This window comes from Poecilia reticulata, chromosome 4 (genome assembly GCF_904066995.2).
Source record: "Poecilia reticulata chromosome 4, P_reticulata-male-v2, whole genome shotgun sequence".
Classification (NCBI taxonomy): domain Eukaryota; kingdom Metazoa; phylum Chordata; class Actinopteri; order Cyprinodontiformes; family Poeciliidae; genus Poecilia; species Poecilia reticulata.
The window spans coordinates 19,626,950-19,650,933 of NC_088833.1; the positions used below are offsets into that span (position 1 = coordinate 19,626,950).

At 39.1% G+C, this 23,984-nt stretch overlaps 1 protein-coding gene across 1 annotated transcript in view; it reads right to left on the minus strand.

Annotated features, from left to right (window-relative positions):
• Positions 1 to 12,197: 12,197 nt before the first annotated feature.
• The window catches only part of trabd2b (TraB domain containing 2B), an 84,138-nt gene continuing 72,351 nt past the window's right edge, over positions 12,198 to 23,984 (minus strand). Inside the window, exons 5-7 of the mRNA XM_008406984.3 lie at positions 19,393 to 19,489; positions 16,198 to 16,476; positions 12,198 to 13,022 (exon numbers count right to left, since the gene is read on the minus strand). Coding sequence (XP_008405206.1) covers positions 12,797 to 13,022; positions 16,198 to 16,476; positions 19,393 to 19,489 — 602 coding nt within the window. The 3' untranslated portion in view covers positions 12,198 to 12,796. The remainder of the gene's footprint in view (positions 13,023 to 16,197; positions 16,477 to 19,392; positions 19,490 to 23,984) is intronic.

Consider the following 23,984-nt stretch of genomic DNA (forward strand, 5'->3'; position numbering starts at 1 on the left):
GCTGATCACCGCTAACTAAAAACACAGCTTCATAATTGCGAATGGAGACTGTTGTGATGCTTGTGAAAGTAAATCTTTAGGACCTCACCTTCGCTCCCCCAGACAGGACACATGTAAAAAAAAAATCATTAAGCTACATTTACACAGCATGTTTTGATGGTGACTCTTTTACTGAAATCCTATTATTTTACATGGTCATTCATACTGTTAATTAAATACGACCGCAGTCAGACTTCACTGTGCCGAGTTATGACCCTTCAGTGACCTTCATGCACAGAAGAGGAATGTACATCAGAAAGCAGTGCACAGTTTATAGAAACAGTAATGGATGCCATCGTCTGTGGATTGATTTTAAATATGTTGAGCAAAGGGAGCCGACAGTATTGTCACAAGATCATAACAAGATGAAGGAAGTTTAAAAAAAAAATGAAGAAACTTGAGTATCGGCACTGCTTTCTTCAGCCATTGTTGCTGCTGGTGCAAAATTACGATGCAATTGTATCAAATTTGGATAAAATGCAACATGACCATTCCGACAGCAGACTCTACTGGATACGTATCTAATTTAAAACTACATATGTGTGACACAAATAAAAAAAGATTTGCGGGGTAAATTGAAATTCTGCATAGGGCCTCAAAAAACTTTGGGCCAGCAAACTTTGCTTGACAGTGTGAATCGGGTTAGGTTGTGCATCAAAGTGGAGAAATACTTTCAGATAAATAGTTATGTGCATTACTAAGTTGAAATAAATCCATTGCTGTCTAAAAAAATGGATGTGTCTTTGCTCTTAGGAAACAACAACCCTCCTCTCTGCTTATTTACAATGCGTTGTTAGCATGTATTCATACACCCATGATCCACCCATGCGCACGAAAGGACTGTTTTTGGAAGCCCCTTGTCTCCTCTGCTTCTTTAAACTGCACAGCACAGATAGCTTAATTAAAGAACAACATTATCTTAAGGGGCAGCTGTGCGTCTCAGAGTGAGGAGTGTCCCGTTTTAACTGCTGTGTCAGGCGAGATAGATAGCATGCAGTTGCTAACACTGCTCTGTGTGGCCCAGGCTTGGTCAATGTTTTTAATAGTGTGGTTGTAAAGCATTTTGTCACACGAGAGAGTTAGAGTTTTGGTTTACAGCTGCTGGATTTCGAAGATGTGCTACAATCTCGTGCCCTGTAATATTTTTCAGTATATGTGAAAACATTCATATTGCCACCGATCATTATTTTTAACTGCTGCTCAGTAAGCATGTGAGCTCTGTTGTCAGAGCTGGTTCAAGGCTGCGTGGGGCTCTAAACAGAATGGGAAATAAAATCTAATACCAGGCACACAATTGTAAAATCTGGGCTGATTGAATCACTATAGGTTCACATAATTTGTGATGCTCAAATTTAAAAAGATGACAAATGTAGTTTCTGGAGCGCGGAACAAATACTGAGTAGAGGATTAAAATGATATTAGCATTTTCCATTCCAGCCTTTAAAAATATAAAGATAATTTCTAAGTAATTCTTTTCTTTCTATTGAGCAGTTTGTCCTTACTCATTCAAGGAGAAACTGGGCTTCATGAGCACAATGACATCCAGTCTCTAAAATTTTAAGCATAATATTTTACCCAAACCAAAATTTTTCCAGTCCTATTGAATTTCTTTGCATGTATTATTTTTAAATATCATGAATCCCAGGTTTTGTTTTGCTCAAATTCCACTGATGTATCACTAGACCAACAAAAAAAAAACTTACATTAGTAAACCTGATTCGTGTAACAGTTCCAATACTCGTTTAGCGCTGCCTGTTTTATTAGAGGTCTGAAGCTGCTGCTTAGTTTGCTTGTGCCTTGGGCCAGCCTTGCCATTGTAATTCAAAAAGTGACTTGACTACTAAAGCCCACTTTCATTGTAAAGAAAGCCACATATAAATAGGACGGATGTTATGAGGTAAATAATCAGCCTTTACCCCAAACATACTGTGCTGAAGCCTCTCGCTAAACATGTTCATGTATGAAAAAAATCCACAAAATGGAAGCAGATGGGTTGTCAGTGGAAGAAAACTGAGCTGATTGCCCCCTCTTTTAAGCATTATGTCAAGCTCCCGACACAGAGCTTTTTTCATCTGGTTATTATGTGTGTTCCTTTATCTAACCTATTTCTAATGGGCACAGGTTTCTAAATGCTGATGAGGTGGCCAGGTGAAGTCTGATCAGCCTCGTGGTATTAGAGGCCAGCAGGGAGAGGGCGGGCTGTTTAAACAATTTTTATTTTTGTTAATCAACACGATCATAACCCCCTGCAGAACAAAGGCGCAAATATCCATTTCCAAGGAAAAGGGTGAGTGCCCTCTCCATGCACCCCCCACCCCCCTCGCCCTCCTCACCCCTCTATCTTCTGTATTCGTTACCCTGGTAACCCCATGGGCAGAATGCAGATCAGGCAGACCAACGAAGCAGCGGCCCCTTGTCTCCCTTCACAATTCACCCCAATGATGACTCACACTTTTGTTCTTTGAGAGGGCAGGTGGGAGTTACAATACATCTCAAATTATTGTCCACCCAAGACTTCCTTCCCTCTGTGACCTCCCCCACCTCTCTTTTCCCTTCCTTTAACTTAACCTTCATTTTTTATATTTTTTTTCATTTATTTTTTTTATTTTATTTGATCCAATTTGTCTGTTTCACTTTCCTTCCTTTCACCCACTGATGACAGCAAATCCCACAAAAGCTCCCCCCTTACAGCAGATGTGGCGGCGGTTTGCGAGAGGTCAGTGTTATCTAAACAGACCCATTGGGCTATTTGTTATAGCACCCTCCATCAGGCAGGAAGCCCCGAGGAATCAGCCCATCACTTCAATCAGCCACAACAGGACACAATGAATTTATAATAGCCGGATCCGAGCGAAGAATGAAATCAGATGAGAACTGCGAACGAGAGGGAGAGGGAGAAGAAAGGTCGGGGTGTTTAGGATAGAGCAGAAGAGGGTGAAGCGAAGAGCCGGAGGACGATTGAGTTTCAGTCTGTGTCAATGACCACTGTTGTGGGGGAGTGTGTTGTTTGTTTGTGGTCTGAAACAAACAAGAGATTGTTGAGGAGAGAGGAGATGAACTGTGTCCTTGTTTGACAGTAAACTGTACTGTATACATGTGTGTGAAGTTTCATGTTTGCATGCCTTTTTTTTTGCGTAGGTTGTATGTGCACTAAATCTATCAAGCAGCTGCTCGCATGTACTTTCTGTATTCACCCCCCCTAAACATTTTCACATTTTGCCACACAAAACATCTGTGTGTTTTACCTGAACCGTTTGTGAAAAAACAACAAAAAGTAGGCCTTAATTGTAAAGTGGAAGGCAAGTGATTTATGTTTTCCAAGCTTCTACACAAGTAAAAAATTATTTTCAGCTGCCCCTTTACTCTCATACCCCTAAAAGAGAATCCGTCATCTGAAAATGGGAAGAGCATGGCACGATTCAACATACAGGGTCACGTGAAGTGCCATGTGCAGAGGAAAGTGAACACTGCCCACCAGTGCAAATATCATCTTCATGTTGAAACATGATAGGTTTAGCATCACGTTAGGTAAAGCTAAGCTAACAGAATTAATAAGAAGATGGATGGAGCTAAATACTGACAAAATCTTTTAGAGGATTCAAAAAAGTTTAGGCTTTAGAAATTGTTCCTTAAACAGAAAAAACTACAATGGAGTGGTTGGGATCGAAGCACATTTAGACTGTCCTAATCAAAGTCCAAGTCTAAATTCAATCTAAAATTTGCAACAATTGTTAAAAACTCTCCATCCAAATCAAAAGAAGCCCCAGTTAGTTCTCGAATTGGAGAGGCCAAAAAACGTCAGGGCACAACACTGCTAGATACATATCTTAAAAGGCTGTAATTTCAACAAAAGTTAGTTCTATACATCAGGGTTGCATGACACAAAATTCAGATTTCTATTTTTAACGTGAATTTTCAAAACTATGTATAATTTTTTCCACACTATGAAATCCCACTAGATACACCGTAGTTTGCAGGTGTAAGGTGAAAACTTTGGAACAATTCAAGGGTTGTGAATGCTTCTGTGGGGTGATGTTTGTGGATCTTTAGGTTTGTCCTCTTAAGTGTATTTAATGGCCTGTTTGCTAAGAGGATCAGTAATCTTATCGTCATTCAGAGTGTAAGTACATGTGACAGTAGATATATATACAAACTCTTGATTCGTATCTTGTTAGATTGTTAGGTAATGACTTTCAGGCTGATAGTGACAGTTGCTTTGGTTTTTGTGTGCCGGACATGTTGATGGTTCAAACGTTGCTCATGCTCTAGTTTCAACTGGGATTCACTGGGACTAACGTCCCTCCTCTGTTCTCCACTCCCAGCACACAGCCTCTGACCTTTGACCACATTAAACCAGTGCAATCAGACTCATCTCTCTGTCTTGCCTTATCACCGGGAATCAAACATTAAAAGAGGGAGGGTGCCAGAGTCGCTCATAAAGTTGTAGAAATACAGGCACAGAAGGAGGGGGAAGGAGGTTTAGATAAAGACAGAAAATAAGTCATGACTCTGATAACTTTAGACAAATGCTGGCAAGTGAAAACAAGTCAGCATGTAAAGGAAAAGGGAAGCAGAGCGACAAAACAGATTAAGCCACCAATTATGTCGCAGTGTGCGTTGTCGTTTGCCGTCTCCCCAAGTTTGGTGATGAAAGCCTTGTGGGCGGAGCCCAGCTGTTAGCAAACACGCTGTTTTACGAGTACCGTTCTGCAATTACCTGTTACCTTGACTGGCAGGGTTTTAAGACCGGGCTGGCCTTGGAGTTACCTGGATACATCTGGAGGGGAGCGATAAAACGAGCAGCGGGTGTTAGAAAAGCGATGGGAGTGAGCTCCTATCTCTGTGGCCGCAGTCTGCACCCGAAAGTCCATCTGTCTGACTGGCGCCCAACGACACACACCCTGTCTGTGTGTCTGTCTGCCTTTATGTCTGCACATCTGTCTGTTTCAGTGTGCACAGATTCATAAACTAAACCTTAATCCATGTCCTCTGCACACACACACACACACACACACACACACACCCCTCCCCCGCCCCCCCACACATACACACACACACAAATGGGAGATGGGAGTTCAGGATTTCAGGTGGTTTGCAGACAGTGATGGGTAGGAAAATATTTGATGTCCCCTGCCTCCCCATTTAACATTCTCAACCCGTGGTCTGACCTTAAAGACTGAGCATGCATGCACACAGTGCGTGACCCTGTGCGTGTGTGCGTGTGTTTGTTCGCTTAGCTTTTAGCCCCCCAGTTAGCCCATCAGCCCTTTTTCGAACACACACAAAGACACACAGCAACCTATTAGGAGGACTTATCAAGGCCCATTTGACCTCCACCTTCTCTCTGACCTCCAGCTCCATCCCTTGGGAGAGCCATGGTCAGTGGGGTGAAAGTGTGTGAGTGCGTGTATGTGGGACAGAGGGGCTGCTACACTGTCTGACCGTGAGCAAACACTGATGGTCAAACACACTTCCTCCACCCCTTTCATTTTCACTTCCACTGCCGTCTCCCTACTTGGTGGGATTTACATCACAGCCATGTTCTAATATTTTCTTCTAATACAGAAACAAAATAAACATTTTGCAGTAGAGTTATGTAATGCATCTCACTGTAGGCTTGTAAAATGCTCAGTTTTACCCACTGATGTTTGTTTTTTTCATCACCTAAATGCTGTGGTCCATGTAGGCCCGCAGGTGTTGTAGCCCATCAAAAACAGCTCCAAAAAATACTTACAGCACTAAAATTAATCCTCTACACCATACATTGTTCACAAAACACACACAACATGAGGAGGTTGATAAACTTCTAGTGTTTATGTTTTTGATGGTATGACAAGAAAGATGTAGATATTGTCTCCAGGTTACTATGGTGACTGGGTGATGCAAAGATGCCACTTTTTGCTACGCTTCTCTAACAGCAAAGAGTTTTATTTTTAGTTTCCTTAAGTTCTCGGTCATTGTTCACCATGGTGGCACAGATAAAAATAGAGCCTCGTTCAGGCTGTGTGTTATTTATATTCCATTGCCACATCATTACAGATGACATTCAGATCAACTCTAAAAGTAAAGAACAAATGCATTAATTTTTCTTAAAATCAATAATTGTGCCACCAATTAATTTAATTAACAAAAAATAAACTTTTTTATCCAACGTAGTTTTTCCCCCCTTCAAAACGTAAAAAATTTTCAATAAGCGATTTTGTTACAGCAATAAAATGCAATATCTTTTAAAAATCGATTTCCAACATGTTGCTAATTTGCTCCTCTGTGATGTGTCAGTGTTTTTCTTGTAGACATACCAAAGTTAAATTCTCCGTGTTAATTGGTAATTTACTGTCCCAATTTACAGCCTCTAAGTGGCTGATTAAGCTTTGATCCTTCTCCTTGAGGGTTTTGAAATTTAAGCGTATGATAGAAGTGCACTGCATAAATATCTAGCACTTAAATTGTGAACTGACTGAACTCATTTGGCGCTCCCCACCCTCCACCCCCGGCCCTCAAATACAGCCACCTGGTGTTGGAGCCTGTTTTTAGACCTGCTGAGTTTAGGACTCCAGACGGGATGAATTTCTAATTAGAAAAAAAACATTTCAGTTTCTGCATACTGTCAAGTTACAGCAGCACAGTCCGTGCTCTCTCCCTCTTTTTTTTCCACATCTGTCACTTTTGGGTCTTCAAACATTTTCTGGCGAAAGAGGGAACAACTGGGTTCTTAATCATAGGACTTTACCCTTATGCTTTTTTTTTTCAAGGATCAACTGACACACAATGCTTTGTAGCAGGTAAACAACAAGAATATGTTTATGAAAAGAAGAATTAATCTCACTGGGTATCTTTGGATAAAGTCATATTTGTTTTATGCCCTTTCCCCCAACTGTGTCTAGGAGGGCTTTCATGTGGCTGTAATTACCATATTTCATTAGCGTGTGGAGTGTCACCGCTGGAGCATCAAAGCGGTTGGCTCACCGTATATATGTGCGGAAACCGCTGCCAGGGAAGTACACAACTATCTGTTTTTCTCTCCCCCCAGAATAAATTCGCCCTCGCCTGTTTTTGAGTGCACTCTCTCCCTCAAGCTGCTGTCGATATCAAAGAGAACCCATTCCGCATGTGAAGTGCCCCTTGTGCAGAATAATAAAGCAGTGCATCATGGCAAAAAACTGTGAAACACAACACTCTCGCCATCATCCTTCAATGCACAACCCAAGGACACGCATGTGTACATATGGACACACAAGCGCACATGGTATTCCTTTCCCCCTTTGTGGCGTCTTTACACTCCTTGGTACACATTCACTCTGTCTGGCCTGCCACTTAAAAACATGCTATCCTGTCTTGCCGGGTGTTCTATACAGAGCTCCACTGTATGGCTGTTTACCTTTTCTATGAGCAGCAGGTCAACAAGAGGTTATTTTATTTGTTAAGGTGTGAAAATTTGAGTAAATTGCAAAGCATGTTTTTATTTAAAATGATTATTCTCACTTTTTATTTTATTTTATTTTATTTTAGGTATATATTAGTTCATATTTCCTCATGAGACATAAAACAAACTGATAAACTGTGTCATATTTCTTTATTGCACCATGAGTTTATAGTTCGAACATAACATTTTTTTTTTACTTTAAAATCTAGAAAAAGAAAGTTCAATCAGAAAAACAATAAACCAGTCTAATTTTAGCTAATAGCACAACATAAAATAGTGCATCTTTTTTTTATGAACCCTTTAAATAAAATCCAAGAGAATATGGTCTGTTTTTCTTTTGCAACTTGCACCTGACCTGTGTTTTGGCACTACAAGGCCATTGGGCTCAATTTAGCAGCTTAAGCCACAAAGCCTCCAACGAGATTTGGACAATGGGTGAAAATAATATCTCACCCAACACAAACAGAGATGAGCTGCGAGTTTGCAGAACCCTCCAAAAAGCCCCCGCTTTACACGCTATCAGGGGGATTATCTAAAAAGGAGAACAGCTATCTTCTCCGGGGCTAAACACACTTTTTTGTTGTCCCATTGCTTTATGGCTTCCCTCTCGGCTAGACAGACTATCAAAGCTCTCCTTGGTACGCAGGACACGGGGAAGGTGGAAAAGCAGGTCACTGAGAGGTTCACGGATGCATTGTTTAATTAATAAACGCTACCTCGTTTATTCATTGTCCAGCAATGATCACGATGAAATTCTTTACGGTACTTTGACAGCCGTGATTTACTATGTGAAAACGGAGCCGACTGGAACTGTCACTTTTTGCAGGTAATGTGATAACAAAGTCCACCGGAGAATCTCCCTGTCACCAGTGTGCGTGCTGCAGCTTAACAGTCAAAGCAACACACTCTTGAAATGCTCTTAACAGCTGCAGCTACCTGAAATCAATGTTCTCCTTGGCTCTAGTGACACTTTATCAGGTATTGATCCTGTTTTAAGCTATGCCACTTGTTCCATCTGCTACTCTGCATTTTCTGACATTGTGTCCTCTGCACTGCATGCACTCAGGCAGACAAACCACAGCTATGGCTTCACCACCCTTGGGTATTTTTTAAACAGTTTTTTTTTTTTTTTTTGTCAATAAGATCAGTATTAACAATGATATTATTTATTTTCAGTAAAACAGTATTAAGCTCAAGATTTGACTTTTACTTACACTTTCCACTAAGTACTTAACTTTTTTTTTTTTATCTGAAATTTGTCCTGAAATTTGTCTGTAGTTTCTAGTCCAAATAATGATAATTATGGTTTGCCCTGACATCATAATTTCTGATGGCCTGGATAGCCAGTACACCTGAAAAAAAAAAAAAAAAAAAAAACACAAAGGGAGTTTTCTAAAAATCTTAAATGTCAAAAGTAGTTTTAGAAACACTGCAGACTTTATCCACAATTTTTTTTTACATGGACTACATACAAATGTTACACGCAGATTTCTAAAATAGCTCTATTGTGGCCAGCCCCTCAGACTGTGTAGGGCGTCTAAAACAGGAAGCTCCTCTCAAGAGTGCTACAATTACCACACAATGAAGATCAAAAATGAGCTTGTTTCTTTTGTGTTTTTTTTATATTTTTTTTCTTTCTTGTCTTAGCAACAAATTTAAATATTTATTGCTGTTTTAAATTGAAAAAAAATGCACTAGTTTTGAAGATGGGACCCATATGGGTAATGAGCTGAAAAACGGCCCTCAAATAGGATTGTCTATATGTTTTTGTATAGGTTTAATATGGAACATTTATAGGTTAAAAAGTGGGAACAAATACAGCTCATAGAAGTGCTGCCCAACTCAGAATTACCTCATTGACACCCATTTAATAGCCACCAATCACAGGTTCACCGGTGCCCCCAAAGGATCCCAGAGCTCTTGAAAAGTGCTGGTCACCCCTGGTTTAACAAGTTATTATTTTCCTTGCTTTCTATCGCGAGGTTTGTGAGTTATCCATAAGCCTCTAAATACCTCAGTCTGATTCCTAATCATTTTAGTAAAGGTGATCTTTAACAACTTCCTGGTCTCCTTTGAGTGAGACTGAAGCTTGATCCTTGGTAGCTTTCCAAAGTCCCACAAAGCCTTAACCTTGGAGCCTCTCCCCCCTGTTTCCCCCTTTTCCAGGGAAGTGGATGCGGAGAAGGAGGTGTTTTGGTGGGAGGGTGTCTTTAGACTCAGCCGTGTCTGAGGTATACGGAGAGAACCCAAGGATCTGCCACATTATATGCTCCAACATGACTGGCAAATCCACCACGGTTAAACAAACTTAACCTTCATTTGTGAAACGGTGCAAATCAAAGGGCAAAAACGACTTGTGCAAGTAATTACCACTGGGGGAGAGCAACAGGGTGAAGGAAGGATGGAGAAGAGGCAGGAGGGGAGGGAGGGGGAGCCGGACGAGGTGTAGGTGGTGGGGATGTGAGTGTGGTTGGTTGTAAGGGAAGCCTAGGCGCTAACAGGTTGAATGCAAGGAAATGGGAATCATTTAAGGTGAGGGGCATTTTTAATGAGTTTGCTCAGAAATTGATTTTCCACTGTAATCTTTTATTTATATGCGGCCGGCGTTGTGTCCCTGGTGGAGGGAGGGTCAGCCCTCAGAGCACCCTGTCAAGGCCCCACACCCTCAAACAACACCCCAAAGCCCAGGGAAAATGGTATTCTAACTAAGGCAAATATTGCCCCGTCTTGGCTTAAGGGGCTGTTTGCTCTAAATGAAAAAAAAAAAGAAAAAGTTGTCTGTTCCTCTTTTTCCAAATTAATAGAACGCTTTTTAAGACAGAAAACCTCAGCAGAAACAGTAATATTATTATAAAGTTTATTTGATAGGGACAGACACACATCGACATAGACAAACTGAATAAAACAGCAGTCCCATGTTTGCCTCATGGTGCAATAGCAACAGCTAATTCACAGCACTTGTCCCTAATATTAACTACATTTCAGATATCTCATATTGGGGTCTTTATATAATTGCCAGATATTAACATTTTAACTTTATTATAAAATAAAACAAAGGTTAATTCTTATGCTCTCTTAAAAGATTAAGAACTTCTGAAATTACTTACGTAAAAAAAATGCTTTTTTAATTGAATAAAGATACATTAGTTGTTCTTAAACCTAATTAATACATAAGTTAAATAAAATTTATTATATAGCACAATTTTACAGCAAATGTTTTCTTCAGACATCTTCCAAAAATTAATTACTAAATAATTACTTCCAAATTTATCCTACTTACCAAACAATACAGTCAAGTCCATTTAATAATAATAACAATAATAATAATAATAATATTAATAATAATACTTTTTGCAAACGGGTCTATTTAAGTTGCAATTTTCATTTAATCTAACGTATTCAGTTTCTTGTTGACAACAATTAATTATGTCAAAATAAAAAAAAAAATGCTTGTTTCAAACAAAAATTTGCAGAAAAAATACAATATTAACAGTATTCTTCTCTATAGATAGGCACCAATTCCACCACAGGTTTGCAAAGACAAGCTGCTATGGATAATAGGCGGATGGATATTAACATTTAAAGTTACAAAGGTGCTCTGACATTAAAATATGCATGTGTGTATTGGATTATAAATTGCATATTATATTTTTGAAGTCTTCTTCCTTGTAAATTCTTCTAAAGTTGTGTTTTTAAAAGTAAAGTTATTTCTAAGACCACTTTTGTCTTGTACGGTGGCTTAATGATCTTTTATCGTTTAAAGATTAATATTGCTCTAAAATGAATTGCACATCATTAGAGCAGATAGACAACAAAAAAGCAATTGCCAAACGCAGTGTCCAATTTAAATGTGCCTACCTTGCGTGAGGTCTTTAAACTGAACTGCCATCCGCGCTGCTTGATTCTGCGCTACTTATATTGAGACTCTAGTGTCACCTAGTGGCGGTAATAATAACTACAGCTTGTGTAGTAGTGGAGGTGTTTTCAGCAAGAGAGAGACCGACTTGATGATGTATGTATTAAATGGATCCAGGATTAGTTGAACATGTTGGCCGAAATATGTTGGACTTTTTCTAATAACTAGAAATTGCTGTTTGTCATACGCCAAAACTCATAAGTACTTTAAAAATATACATCTTTTGTTATATTTTTTTCACCCAATGTGTTGATGATAGTGGTCCATTCTGTACTGGAATCTAGAAAGTGAACACAGGAAGGCTAACTTTTCCTGAGTTGTTGTTTATCATATTGTGTTTGACTGGTGTAATTTTAGATAATCCCACTCTGCCTTTATAGGCTGTAATTTAAAAAAAATATAAAATTCATGGTAATAAACTGGTTTATTTCAGTCAACTTACCTTTTGTAAGCACATCTCTTTGCATTGCTGATTTTAATTGTTCTTTTTATAGTTCCACAATTACTAAAACTGAATTTGTCTGAAGTACAAATCTAAGACTTTTAAATTTCAGTCCTTGTCTTAACCACCAGATGGCGGATTAAGACTACCTGTTGCACAAGTTTCCCTACACTAAAACTTTATACACTTAAAAATGGAATTAAATCCCTGGATTGCTCTATTTGAAGTTTCAGAAATCTACACACACAAAAAAGAAAGTAAATAAAATAAATTAAAATCAGATAAGAGGCTTTTTTTGCTTTCCCCAAAAAAATTCAGGGAAAGAATTATTGATGTATTTTTTTTAATGCACTTCCACTAAAAGCAACAGCTCACAGTATACTTCATTAGTTTTTATTTTTTTATATTTATCAAATAGCAAGAAAATATACTCTGTTTTCCAGAATTAATAAATACAATACAAATTTTCTTTATGAACAAATGCACAATTTACAAAGTGACAGCTCATGCGCATTCATCACAGAATCGTAACCAGTCATTAATATGCTCAGACCTCATTGTTAAAGTAAATCTTTTCTACACAATATTAAAATTACGTTAGGTCAAGACTCCCAATTCTTTGGAATAATTCACTGTTATGTGTTTGTTATTCTAATAGTTCAAGAGGCCTCAAGAGACCTTCATCCTCGGCCAGCATTGTTGTGCCTTTGTTAAGAGCCTCTTTCTCACACTTTGACGCCTGGCGAGTCAACACGTCCAACATGCCGGCAACAATGTCTCTGCACTGAGAAGGCTGACGGCACGAGTGTTCCCTCTGAAGATCGGTTGTCCTGCTGGCTGAAGGTTCTTTCCATCTCATGTCCGCGCGTGCTGATGATGGCCGCCCTCGTTTGTCTTTATCACATACGTTCCTCTGCTCTGGTATGGATGCAATAGCGTCTTAAGTGTCTGCCCGTGAGATATCTCTGTCTTGTGGTCAGGAGGTGAGCAGCATGTGTGATAAAAGCCAGGCTAAACTACAAGACAGGGTGAGTGAAGTGTGAGCCAGCTGGGCTGAGCCGAGGCTGTGCAGCGTGGGCGAAGGAGAGTCGGCGCGTCGCTCTAAAGATAAGATTTCCGACTGTCTGTGCTGTTCTTGATGGGTCAACGGAGGCTCCACTGTTATATACCCGTTGATTATTCTCACATTAGGTGGTGGTGTGCTGGAGGAGGGATAGAAAAAAAAACAGCCAATTAAAACTTTTTTTTTTTTTTTGTCAAACCATTCAGAGTTGTCTCAGTTTGGAAAAATCATTAGGATGTTTTTCTGCAGCTGTCTATAAGTTAATGAGACCAGGAAGAAGTTCCATACTGAATTTCTGCCAAACGTCTTTGATCTTGTAGCTCCAACAACATTAAACAACATGGAAGTTTATGTTTATTTGCAAAATGAATCATCAATAACTCAATATAAAATGCACTTTCACTGGTCAGAGTACCTGGTAGACCCTGACTCTTCAGACAACCATCTGCTACAGGTAAGACGTTGACTACTCACAACAAACCGCCCCCCAGTAAAAGATGTAAACGTTTTAGAAGTCTAACCTTTATCTAATTCCTTTAAAACTGAACATATCTTAATTCTGCGAACATCCCGTAAACATTTATTCTATAATGACGTGAAGAGTTTGAGAAAAATTTAAGGGCTTCTTATAGGATGTAAGTGGCCATCGTAATGTTTACAGTATTTTAAAAATAAATCTTCATGGATCACAGTTATTTGTAGATTAGTCGGTCACTTAGTCTTGGTAGCATTTATTTGGCCTTTGATAATTTGAAAGAGCCCAGATTTTAAATTACCTTTTAGAAATAAAAAAAAAAAAGAATCTCGGATTTAACTTTGACTAGACCTTCTCTGGTAAATTCAGTTCAGTTTCGTTTATTTTTATGATGCCGTTTCACAAGGTATGTTTCTCGAGGTACTTTATAGGAAAGTTAATTAAATTAGTAGCACAAGTATTCTAATAACAGTGCATTAAGGCTGGTTAGCTATTCAAGTTTGTTTAAAAACTATTTCTGTGACATCCTGACTTTCACATGCACAATTTAGGAAAAAAAAAAAAACATATTATATATATATATATATATATATATATATATATATATATATATATACACACACACACACACACACACACAGTGGGGCAAAAAAGTATTTAGTCAGCCACCAATTGTGCAAGTTCTCCCACTTAAAAAGATGAGAGAGGCCTGTAATTTTCATCATAGATGTACCTCAACTATGAGAGACAAAAGGAGAAAAAAAAATCCAGAAAATCACATTTTCTGATTTTTAAAGAATTTATTTGCAAAATATGGTGGAAAACAAGTATTTGGTCAATAACAAAAGTTCATCTCAATACTTTGTTATATACCCTTTGTTGGCAATGACAGAGATCAAACATTTTCTGTAAGTCTTCACAAGGTTCTCACACACTGTTGGTGGTATTTTGGCCCATTCCTCCATGCAGATCTTCTCTAGAGCTGTGATGTTCTGGGGCTGTTGCTGGACAACACGGACTTTCAACTCCCTCTACAGATTTTCTATGGGGTTGACATCTGGAGACTGGCTAGGCCACTCCAGGACCTTGAAATGCTTCTTACGAAGCCACTCCTTCGTTACCCGGGTGGTGTGTTTGGGATCATCGTCCTGCTGAAAGACCCAGCCACATTTCACCTTCAATGCCCTTGTTGATGCAAGGAAGTTTTCACTCAAAATGTGACGATACGTGGCCCCATTCATTCTTTCCTTTACACGGATCAGTCGTCCTGGTCCCTTGGCAGAAAAATAGCCCTAAAGCATGATGTTTCCACCCCCATGCTTCACAGTAGGCATGGTGTTCTTTGGCTGCAACTCAGCCTTCATTCTCCTCCAAACACGACGAGTAGAGTTTTGACCAAAAAGTTCTACTTAGGTTTCATCTGACCATATGATATTCTCCCAGTCATCTTCTGGATCATCCAAATGCTCTCTAGCAAACTTGAGACGGGCCTTGACATGTACTGGCTTAAGCAGGGGGACACGTCTGGCACTGCAGGTTTGAGTCCCTGGCGGCGTAGTGTGTTACTGATGGTAGCCTTTGTTACTTTGGTCCCAGCTCTCTGCAGGTCATTCACTAGGTTCCCCCATGTGGTTCTGGATTTTTGCTCACCGTTCTTGTGATCATTTTGACCCCACGGGGTGTGATCTTGCGTGGAGCCCCAGATAGAGGGAGATTATCAGTGGTCTTGTAAGTGTTCCATTTTCTAATAATTGATCCCACAGTTGATTTCTTTACACCAAGCTGTTTACCTATTGCAGATTCAGTATTCCCAGCTAGGTGCAGGTTTATAATTTTGTTTCGGGTGTCCTTTGACAGCTCTCTAGTTTTGGCCATGGTGGAGTTTAGAGTGTGACTGTTTGAGGTTGTGGACAGGTGTGTTTTATACTGATAACGAGTTCAAATAGGTGCCATTAATACAGGTAACAAGTGGAGGACAGAGGAGCCTCTTACAGAAGAAGTTACACGGCTGTGAGAGCCTGAAATCTTGCTTGTTTGTAGCTGACCAAATACTTATTTTCCACCATATATTGCCAATAAATTCTTTAAAAATCAGAAAATTAGATTTTCTGGATTTTTTTTTCTCTTTTTGTCTCTCATAGTTGAGGTATATATCTATGATGAAAATTACAGCCTCTCTCATCTTTTTAAGTGGGAGAACTTGCACAATTGGTGGCTGACAAAATACTTTTTTGCCCCACTGTGTATATATATATATATATATATATATATATATATATACACACACACACACACACACAAACACCTGGTGTCAGAGTAAAGCTGGAAACCTGCATCACTCGTCCATTAGTTACTTCTAGGCTTAACTATTGTTTTCCAAGAAGCCTATCTGGTTTTTGTTCTCCAGTCCTGCTCATATTGAGCCTTTCAGCAGTGGCTGCTCTTCATTGTTCCCACATGCTTGCTGAGGATGAAGAATCACTTTAAAACCAATTGTGAAAGTAATCTGTTGGCTTCCTTACCAAGGAACTCTTTACTAATTGGCATTTTATAATCAGTCAAGTAAAACTGTATTGCTTTTATAACTGATTTGGACTGTGTATCCGAATCTGATATAAAGACTGGATTGGGTGAATTGCATTAATTTAAACATCATTTTGACCAAACTGGATGTAAATTGAACCCGTTTGTCTTGTATACCGTCTCACAAATGATGCCGACATCTGTTGTGAATCGGTGCTGCGCAAGTAAGCCGAATTTAAATTAATTCAATAAAGTCTCCAAAGTGAGCAGGTTGGTTAAAGTCTGCTTTGACTTTTGATCACAGTAAATGTCTCACCTGTCCCCGAAGCGAACCCACAGGTCGCTGAACAGTCTGGGCCGTCCGTGGCTGCGGTGGGCTTTGTGGGGCCGTTTGTGTCGTCCAAACTCCTCCAGCTGATTCAGGCTGTCGGGGAGAAGCATGTGAGGCAGCTCCTCCCCTTGCAGCCCAGGCACATCATCTGGGTCTTCCATCTCCTCCTCCAGACCGGTTGGCCAGCTGGTGGGAGTCACTGTACTGGTGTCTGAGGGCTCCTCAACAGGCCTTGCTGCAGGCGGTTCTGGATCTCGTTTACTCCTGGAACAGAAAAAGAGAAAGGGAGAGAAATAAAACAAGGCATGCATGGAGTCAATTATTAAAACATTTGATTGTATAAACCCCAACATAATCAGAGGTTTCACTAAAACAATTTAGTTCCACAACTAATGGGAAATGGGAGGGATTTTTTTTTTTTTTTTACGCTTTCCTACAAGATTTAACCTGCAGCTAGTGAATGTTATTTTTTTAGTGGTTTCTGACCACTCAGTCACTTTCCTCGTCAAATGCCCCAATTTGAATCAAGGACACGAACACCGCAAGGAAAGCCTCACTCTATTAATGATACCGGAGTGGCTTAAATGCAAAGGAGCCAACATTAGAGAAAAGTTCAACATTTGTGGTTGCCATATTTTGTCTACCAAGACTAACAATTTGACCAAAAAAAAAAAAAAGACCACCCAGAATCTTCCCTGAAAAACTCAACATACTCATCTTTCTTACATCCATTACTCATACTTTCTCGTCTTATGTTCGTTTCTTTTAGTATTCAAGTCACTATAGTTTAAAGTCAATGAGCAATTACCGAAGTTGAATTCAAACACACTTTATTGGTCTCAAAGGGAAGTTAAATGAATGAGAATGAATTAAGAAGTCTTCCTTAAACACTAATATCGCTAAATAAATGTCTGTGTGTCAATTTAGACACATACTTTCTATGAAAGTTGCTTGCAGGTGTCTGCAGGAGGCACATTTTGGGAGATTTCTTCTCTTGTGGTGTGTCTCACTGCTGAATTTTGAAGTGTTTACAGTAATGAGGATGAATCCACACAGTTTCTGTGTGATATGAGCATCATATTTGGAGAACGCAAAAGGAGCCTTTTCACTAACCAATGAAATCAATAAATTCTTAGCCATGCAAGGTGTGATATGGAGGAAGTGAGATGAGTTTTTATCTTAACGGCTCGGTCAGCAGTGTGATGATATCTACTGTGGAGCCAAACCCAGTTTCAAACTGTTCTGTCTGTCATGCAGCAGCATTACTGCTCTTTAGGTTATTCCTTGACACAATCCAGGTATCAGGCTCACAGCTTTCATGAACATCCGTCATGCATCTTGAAGTGTTTTCTTATGCATATTGTATCATCTTGCATCAGGAAGGTACAAACGTATCTTTGCATGCATGTGTGGGTTTTGTGACCACAGCAAGTTATTAACTCACTTGTTAACTTTAACAACGTGAACCACCACTGAATGAAGCCTTCAACTGGACAGAGAGGGGTAGGAGGGTTAGTTTTGATGCTTCAATTTGCAAAGATTCATTCTCCAAATTGCTGAACGGTAATGCTTTTTACTCCTGCAACATGATTATTATTTTTGTACCTTGCTTTTATTTCCGTCTCAGTCCCGACTGAAGTTGCTTTTGACATTGTTTTATGGGCAGATGGATTAAGACCCAAGGTAACGGGAGCTGCAGAATGCCAAGAACTGGTTGGCAGAAAGTTTTTGTAAAGACACTCGGCCGAGCCAACTCCAGCTTTCGGTGAGGTTCTTTGCATGTAGTGAACATCTGCAAGCTTAAGTGTGTGCAACACTGCCCCTCCTTGGCAGCGCACATCATTCTACTCTCTCCTGCAAGCACGTGTGTGGGCATGTGCTCATGTGTTGTGGCGAGAACAAGCAGAACAACTGTTGGCAGCTTGCTTTGGCAGCATCAGAGCAGAGGGTGGTGAAGAAGAGATGGACTAAAGTGATGGAGGTGATGATGTTTAAAAGTATTCCAGCGTAGCCGAGTTGTTGTTTTTTTGTTACTTATCTCAGTTTGGGTTGTGTTTGTCCACAAAGAGCTGCTATAAATCTGTGGAGTCTAAATAACTCAGCTGTTGAGAATTAAATAACTAAAACCAGACTGCAATGCATTGGGGAAAAAACACACGAAAAAAAAAACCCTTTTGACCTTTTTTCCTATTTCGTCAACTTGCAGCAACAAACAATCTGGAAATCTGGGGAGCATATGTTTTTAGCCCACTGGAATCAATACTTTTGTAGAGTTGCTTTTCTCTGATATAACAGCTGAAAGTCTTTTGGGGTATATCACCTTTACACATCTACAGACTGAACGTTATGACCAGTTTTTGTTGCATGATTGCTTAAGCACCGCCTGATTGTGTCTGCCGTTCATACGCAGGAACAGGTTTTGACCAATACCAGTGTGTTGTATGATTGTATGATTAGGGGCATGGTCCTGTTGGCCCCGCTTCCGTTTCCCTGCTAAAGAATTCCCACAGCAAGATTCAGCCACCGCCATGTTTTTGAGAGTTGCTATGATCTTATGAAAGTTTATCTGCTTTAAGCCCTCCTTGTCTAGCTCTTCGGTTTAGATAGGCGGTTATGTCTTGTTAGGTTTGCACTTAAGTCACACTCTTCATTTTTGGACAATGGATCAAGCAGCGCCTTGTGGGATGTTCCAAGCTGTGGATATGATTATATAGCTTAAACCCTCTTTAACGTTCCCCACAATGTTATGTCTGACACGTCTGCTGTGTTCCTTGGTCATTCTTTTGCTGATTTTTCATTAATGTTCTCCAAAATACGTTGGAGATCTTTAAAAAAACAGCTCTAATTTGCTGATTAAGTTACACAGAAGTTTACAAATTGAGTGGCATCTGAAGGTAATTGGTCGCACTGGATTTTATTTAAGAGCATTTAAGAGTGAAGGGGACTTAACACAAACTCTTGCTATATTTGAAATTTTCTAAACAATTTTGTGAGACCTTTGAAAACATTGTTTTATTTTCATTGTGTTGGTCTGTCACATACAATCCAAATAAAAACCTTACTGACTGTTGTAACATAAAATCTGCAGAGGTTTTGGGGGATACATATTTTTGATTGGTGTTCTGTATGAGGTGCAGGCTTTGTTTACCACACAGTTATTTGCCCTTTTACCTTACTTACTCTGTAACTTGCTCATGATGGTCGGAGAGAAGGTGAACAATTTCATGACCGTCCAGCTTGAGTATATCCAGCACACTGTGGTTCCCAAGGAAGTGACCTAAAAGTGGACAAAAACAGAAAAGTGATGGGGAAATTTATTTTATAAACAACTTGTAACAATGTTCTTGTTTTATCTTAATGACTGAATCTTGATGGAAATTAAAAAAGGCTCATAATACATTCCTGTGTCAAACAAACTAAACATTTTCAGTACTCATAATGTATTCTCCACACGTTTCTTTCTTTACCAATAACAATAAAATATCTGCACTCTCCATGAGCCCTAGTACCTCAGCCACTAAGCAGCCGGGTGTTGGTATTAAGCGAAGTTAGACTCCGTTCAACTATCAAAGTACAATATATTGATTTGCAGTTTGTACGTATTACACATGAAATACTGTAATGTCAAATGTTGCAAGTGATCCTTTGCCATAGCAAAAATCATTGACGGATGTAGCAATTAATGTAAAACTAAACAGACGACATGTCTAAATGGTACCTTCCTATTACGTGGACCATCGCGCGTTATATGTAGTTCTGTCCAAACAATTTTAGCCGAAAGTCAACAATCTGAAAATCATGCTCTCTGCCTTTTTCACAGAGGGCTTTTTTTTTCTTTACAATATCCTGTTCATCTTGCACACACAATAAGATTAAAGAAGCTGCAAACTGGTTAAAGAAAAAAAAAGAAGCAAGAGATTGGTCATGTCAAAACAGCTGTCGAGTCAAATTTAAGGAAGAACCTTTAGGTGGAACAAAAAGAGCTCATGTCACTCCTGTTTTAAACTTTGGCGCTGGTTAGAGGATAATTGTCTTTCAAATAATCCTTACAAGGTGACTAAATCTGTACCGACTCTTGGCAAAAAATATTTCTTTAACAAACAATTTTAGATTTCGCTAGTGAGAAAAAGCAGAGAAGCTTTCAAACGCAGAGGCTGTTCAAATGCGGTCGCACCTTATATCTACTGGGCTTACTCGTTGTTTGGTAATGACCCCGCAATGTCGACACTCAACCTCTCGCCTCTCCTCCAATCATCCATCACTTTCAGTCACCTTGTCTGCGATTCCCTCAGTCTAACATCAAACATGCAGGCCTCAGCCACACACTGATGAAAGCTTTTTTTTTATTTTTTTATTTCTACCGTCGGCCGATAATCCTGCGTGTCACTCAACTCGGCAATAAGCCGTTCTTTAGCCTGACATCACCTTTGCAAGCACACATACTCTACGAGAGGAATTCATATTTGTGCTCACACAAAGGAATTCGCTCCCTCACTCGCACACCTCGGCTCTCTCCTGCAGCTTATTAACAACACGCTGACAATATTCAAGCCTCTTATTTGCTTTCTGTCAGGGCCCTCTGCTCCCACTCAGCTCTCCACCTCCTGTCAATTTTATCATTATAATGTTCCCAATCATTCCTGAAAGTCAATGAGAGAAACATGCGGCGTTACACTTTCTTGGCAGGCGAGTTCAAAGGCAGTCCAAGGCGAGGCCACGGAGTCAGAGGAGGATGCTAACAGCGGTGTCGGCGAGATCAGACGGGATTACACAGAGGGCTGAGTGTGAGGTTTTGTCTAGGTGAAAGTGATTCTGTCTATTTATGTATAAATGTGTATGAAAGTGGCTTCTTAATCTGCTGGGCAACATAAACCAAAGGTACAATTAGGTAATTTTCTCAGTTACTGCCACGTTTTCTTTACGACATTCATACTGAAAAAGTTAAAGCAGTAAACTTTATTAAAAGCAGTCGCGCTGTTAATGGCAAACATTTGACAGCAGTGAAAGGTTGCTTTCAGTCGTAGCAACGCAGCAAACGAAATAGAGCTAGAAACTGCTTCTCAATGAGTATAATTGGTATTTTGTCATCTGCAGCAGTGGTTCCCAATCTGCTATCACTTGGATCTCACTGAGATTTTCTCTGTGGATAGTGACACTGCATCACCAACTTCAGCAATCTCCTCACAAGGTCTTTGGCTTTTGTTCAGGGATTGATTTGCACATTTATATGTTCATCCTGAGCGATATGATCGTTGGACCAGACGTATGCAGCTGCACAATTCTCTTCCTGACGACTTTGCTGATTTTGATCATCCCATCATGTCAAAAAAAAAGAAAGCAACATGGTCCTGGTGTGGCCTTAAAATAAATCCACAGGTGTTCCACCAACTAACTCAAATGTGTTAGTTAATCTATTTGTAGAGGGACACTAAAAGGTTTGATCTAAATCCTAGCGTTCAAAATAATTACTCCTGATACTGACCAAATGTATGTAAACTTCTAAATTTGAAGAAAGCTACACAAACAAATTTCATTCCTAAATCAATATTTAGCAAATAGAATCAATTTTAGTAATTCTAACCAACCTAAAACAGGAGAAGTTTGACCTGATTTGATTTCAGACAATGGGTGGGGGAGGGGGCGGAATGTGTATGTGTCTTTTTATTCAGTTTACGTAAATGTCTAGTTTCAACTGCACATCTCAGTATCAACAATCCCAACAAACCTTACCTGAAAGTTATTTCTGTTACCCCAGAAGCTACACAAAGAAAACTTTAAAAAACTTCCTATCATCGTATTTTCCTTTTTCATTCAAAAGACACCACCTGCCTTACTCACTGAGGCAACTTTAGCCCATGTAACCATTTCACAGCTTAAAAGCAAGTCTTAAAGTTTGACATGAAGACAATTTACCGTTAAAACAGTATGAAGTAAGTATTCTATTTATAGATATTAGAAAAGTGAACCTTCACAATTTTGTGATGTATTTAAACTACCCCAATGCAGTTAAAAATAAACTTAAACCATACGTAACAGTTTCTAGCATTAGGAAAAGGCTGCTATTATAAAAGACTATTTAAGGAAAAAGGTTCATCTTTTGTTCAGTAAAGGTTTGGCTCATCTACATAACAAAAGCTGTTAATAAAAACAAAAAATGTTTCCTCCACCATGTTCCTCCAAATCCTTGACGGCATTCAGACCGTCCACACTGTACATTGTGATGGTTTGTTATGTTCAGGATCATTAACATGCACCCCTTACTTGGAAAATCTACTGTACTCATAAACAAAATTGGTAAACAATGACAAATCTCTGGTCTGGGTCTCGACTCAAAACAAAACACAATCAAGCCTTCCTGGTCAGGGTGAAAAAAAAACCCCTCCACTTCTAAAAATTTATGTTTGAACTAACATTTGAGGGATTGCATGGTTCTCCTTGATTTGATGCAATTTGTCAAAGCAAACAGCTGTGTTCCTGTTTCCTACAGATCTGGTATTTTGGACAAAAAAACTAAAAAAATAAATAAATAATACACACTAGCTTTCCATCTTGCAACAGTGGCAAAGTATTTGTGTTTACGTAGGTTTCCTCCCCATATGTGAAGGAGTTAGAAATAAAAGCTCTTGAATGCGCGTGGGCGGATGAGCTTGTGTGTTTGTTAGTGAAGTGTCCAGACGGTAAATTGTGGTGCTTCAGAAGAAGAGAGTAAATCCAACAAACAATTTCACTCGTCAAGATGTAATAAGAAGTCAGCTGATCCCTAATGGCACCTCTGCCCCATTTGGCATTTCAGCCGCGCTGGCTGGAAAAATTAAACAATAAAAAAAAACAAAAACTGCTTGTTCCTGTAAAATTTACTCCTACGGTGACAGATCAATAGTTTTAATCTTTCACTGAGACAATTTTATTAAAACCCAACAAAAAGTATTTGGTTTCTCTGAAATTGTGTTGGTCTAACTTTGGTATTGACCACATTGCTGTAATACATCTTAAAAAAAAAAAAAGAGAAAAAAAAGATGTAATCTAATCTATGAAAAGAGCATTATTTTTTACTTGCTGTTTTATTAGTTTTTTTTGTGGGTTGCGGGGGTGGATTGGCATATTAACATACTGGGAGGCAGAATCTTATTTTACAAAACTGTTAAACTGTTAAAAGGGCATAATATAAAACTTCAGTTTTAGGTTTAGTCTTATAAAACAAGAGCAGTCATTAAACTGAACTGCCCGTCGTGGTATAATTGGGGAATCTAAATATTATCCAACAGAACCAAATAAAAAGTGCTTTTTGTATTTTGTTATGCTGAATCCCCAAAAATTGAATTACCCAAACCAAACCAAAGGCCACCAGTAAGAGAAGAAGCAGCAGGAGATGTCCGTCTATTTTCCTGTCAGAAACAAACCTGTTGGTTGAATCAGTTTTGCCTTAAATCTAAAACTGCCAGGAGTTCGGATAATTCGAACTGGGAATTGAAGAACAGGCTAAAAATACATCGACATTTGTTTTCAAGAAGCTCGTAAATACTGTATATATAGTCAAGATCACTTTGTTTGGGGCCAAAACATGAAAAGATTATACTTGTATCCAAAAAAAAAAAAAAAAAGCATGTGGACTTAAAATGTGTCAGCTGGTGTTAATTTTCATAATTTACTACTTGTACTATACATCAAGACACCACAACTTAGCGCATCTTATCAGAACAGAAACACTGAAACTGTATTGCGGTTTAAAATATTAGAAATGATAAAGTAAGATCAGGCTCTTCACCATTTAT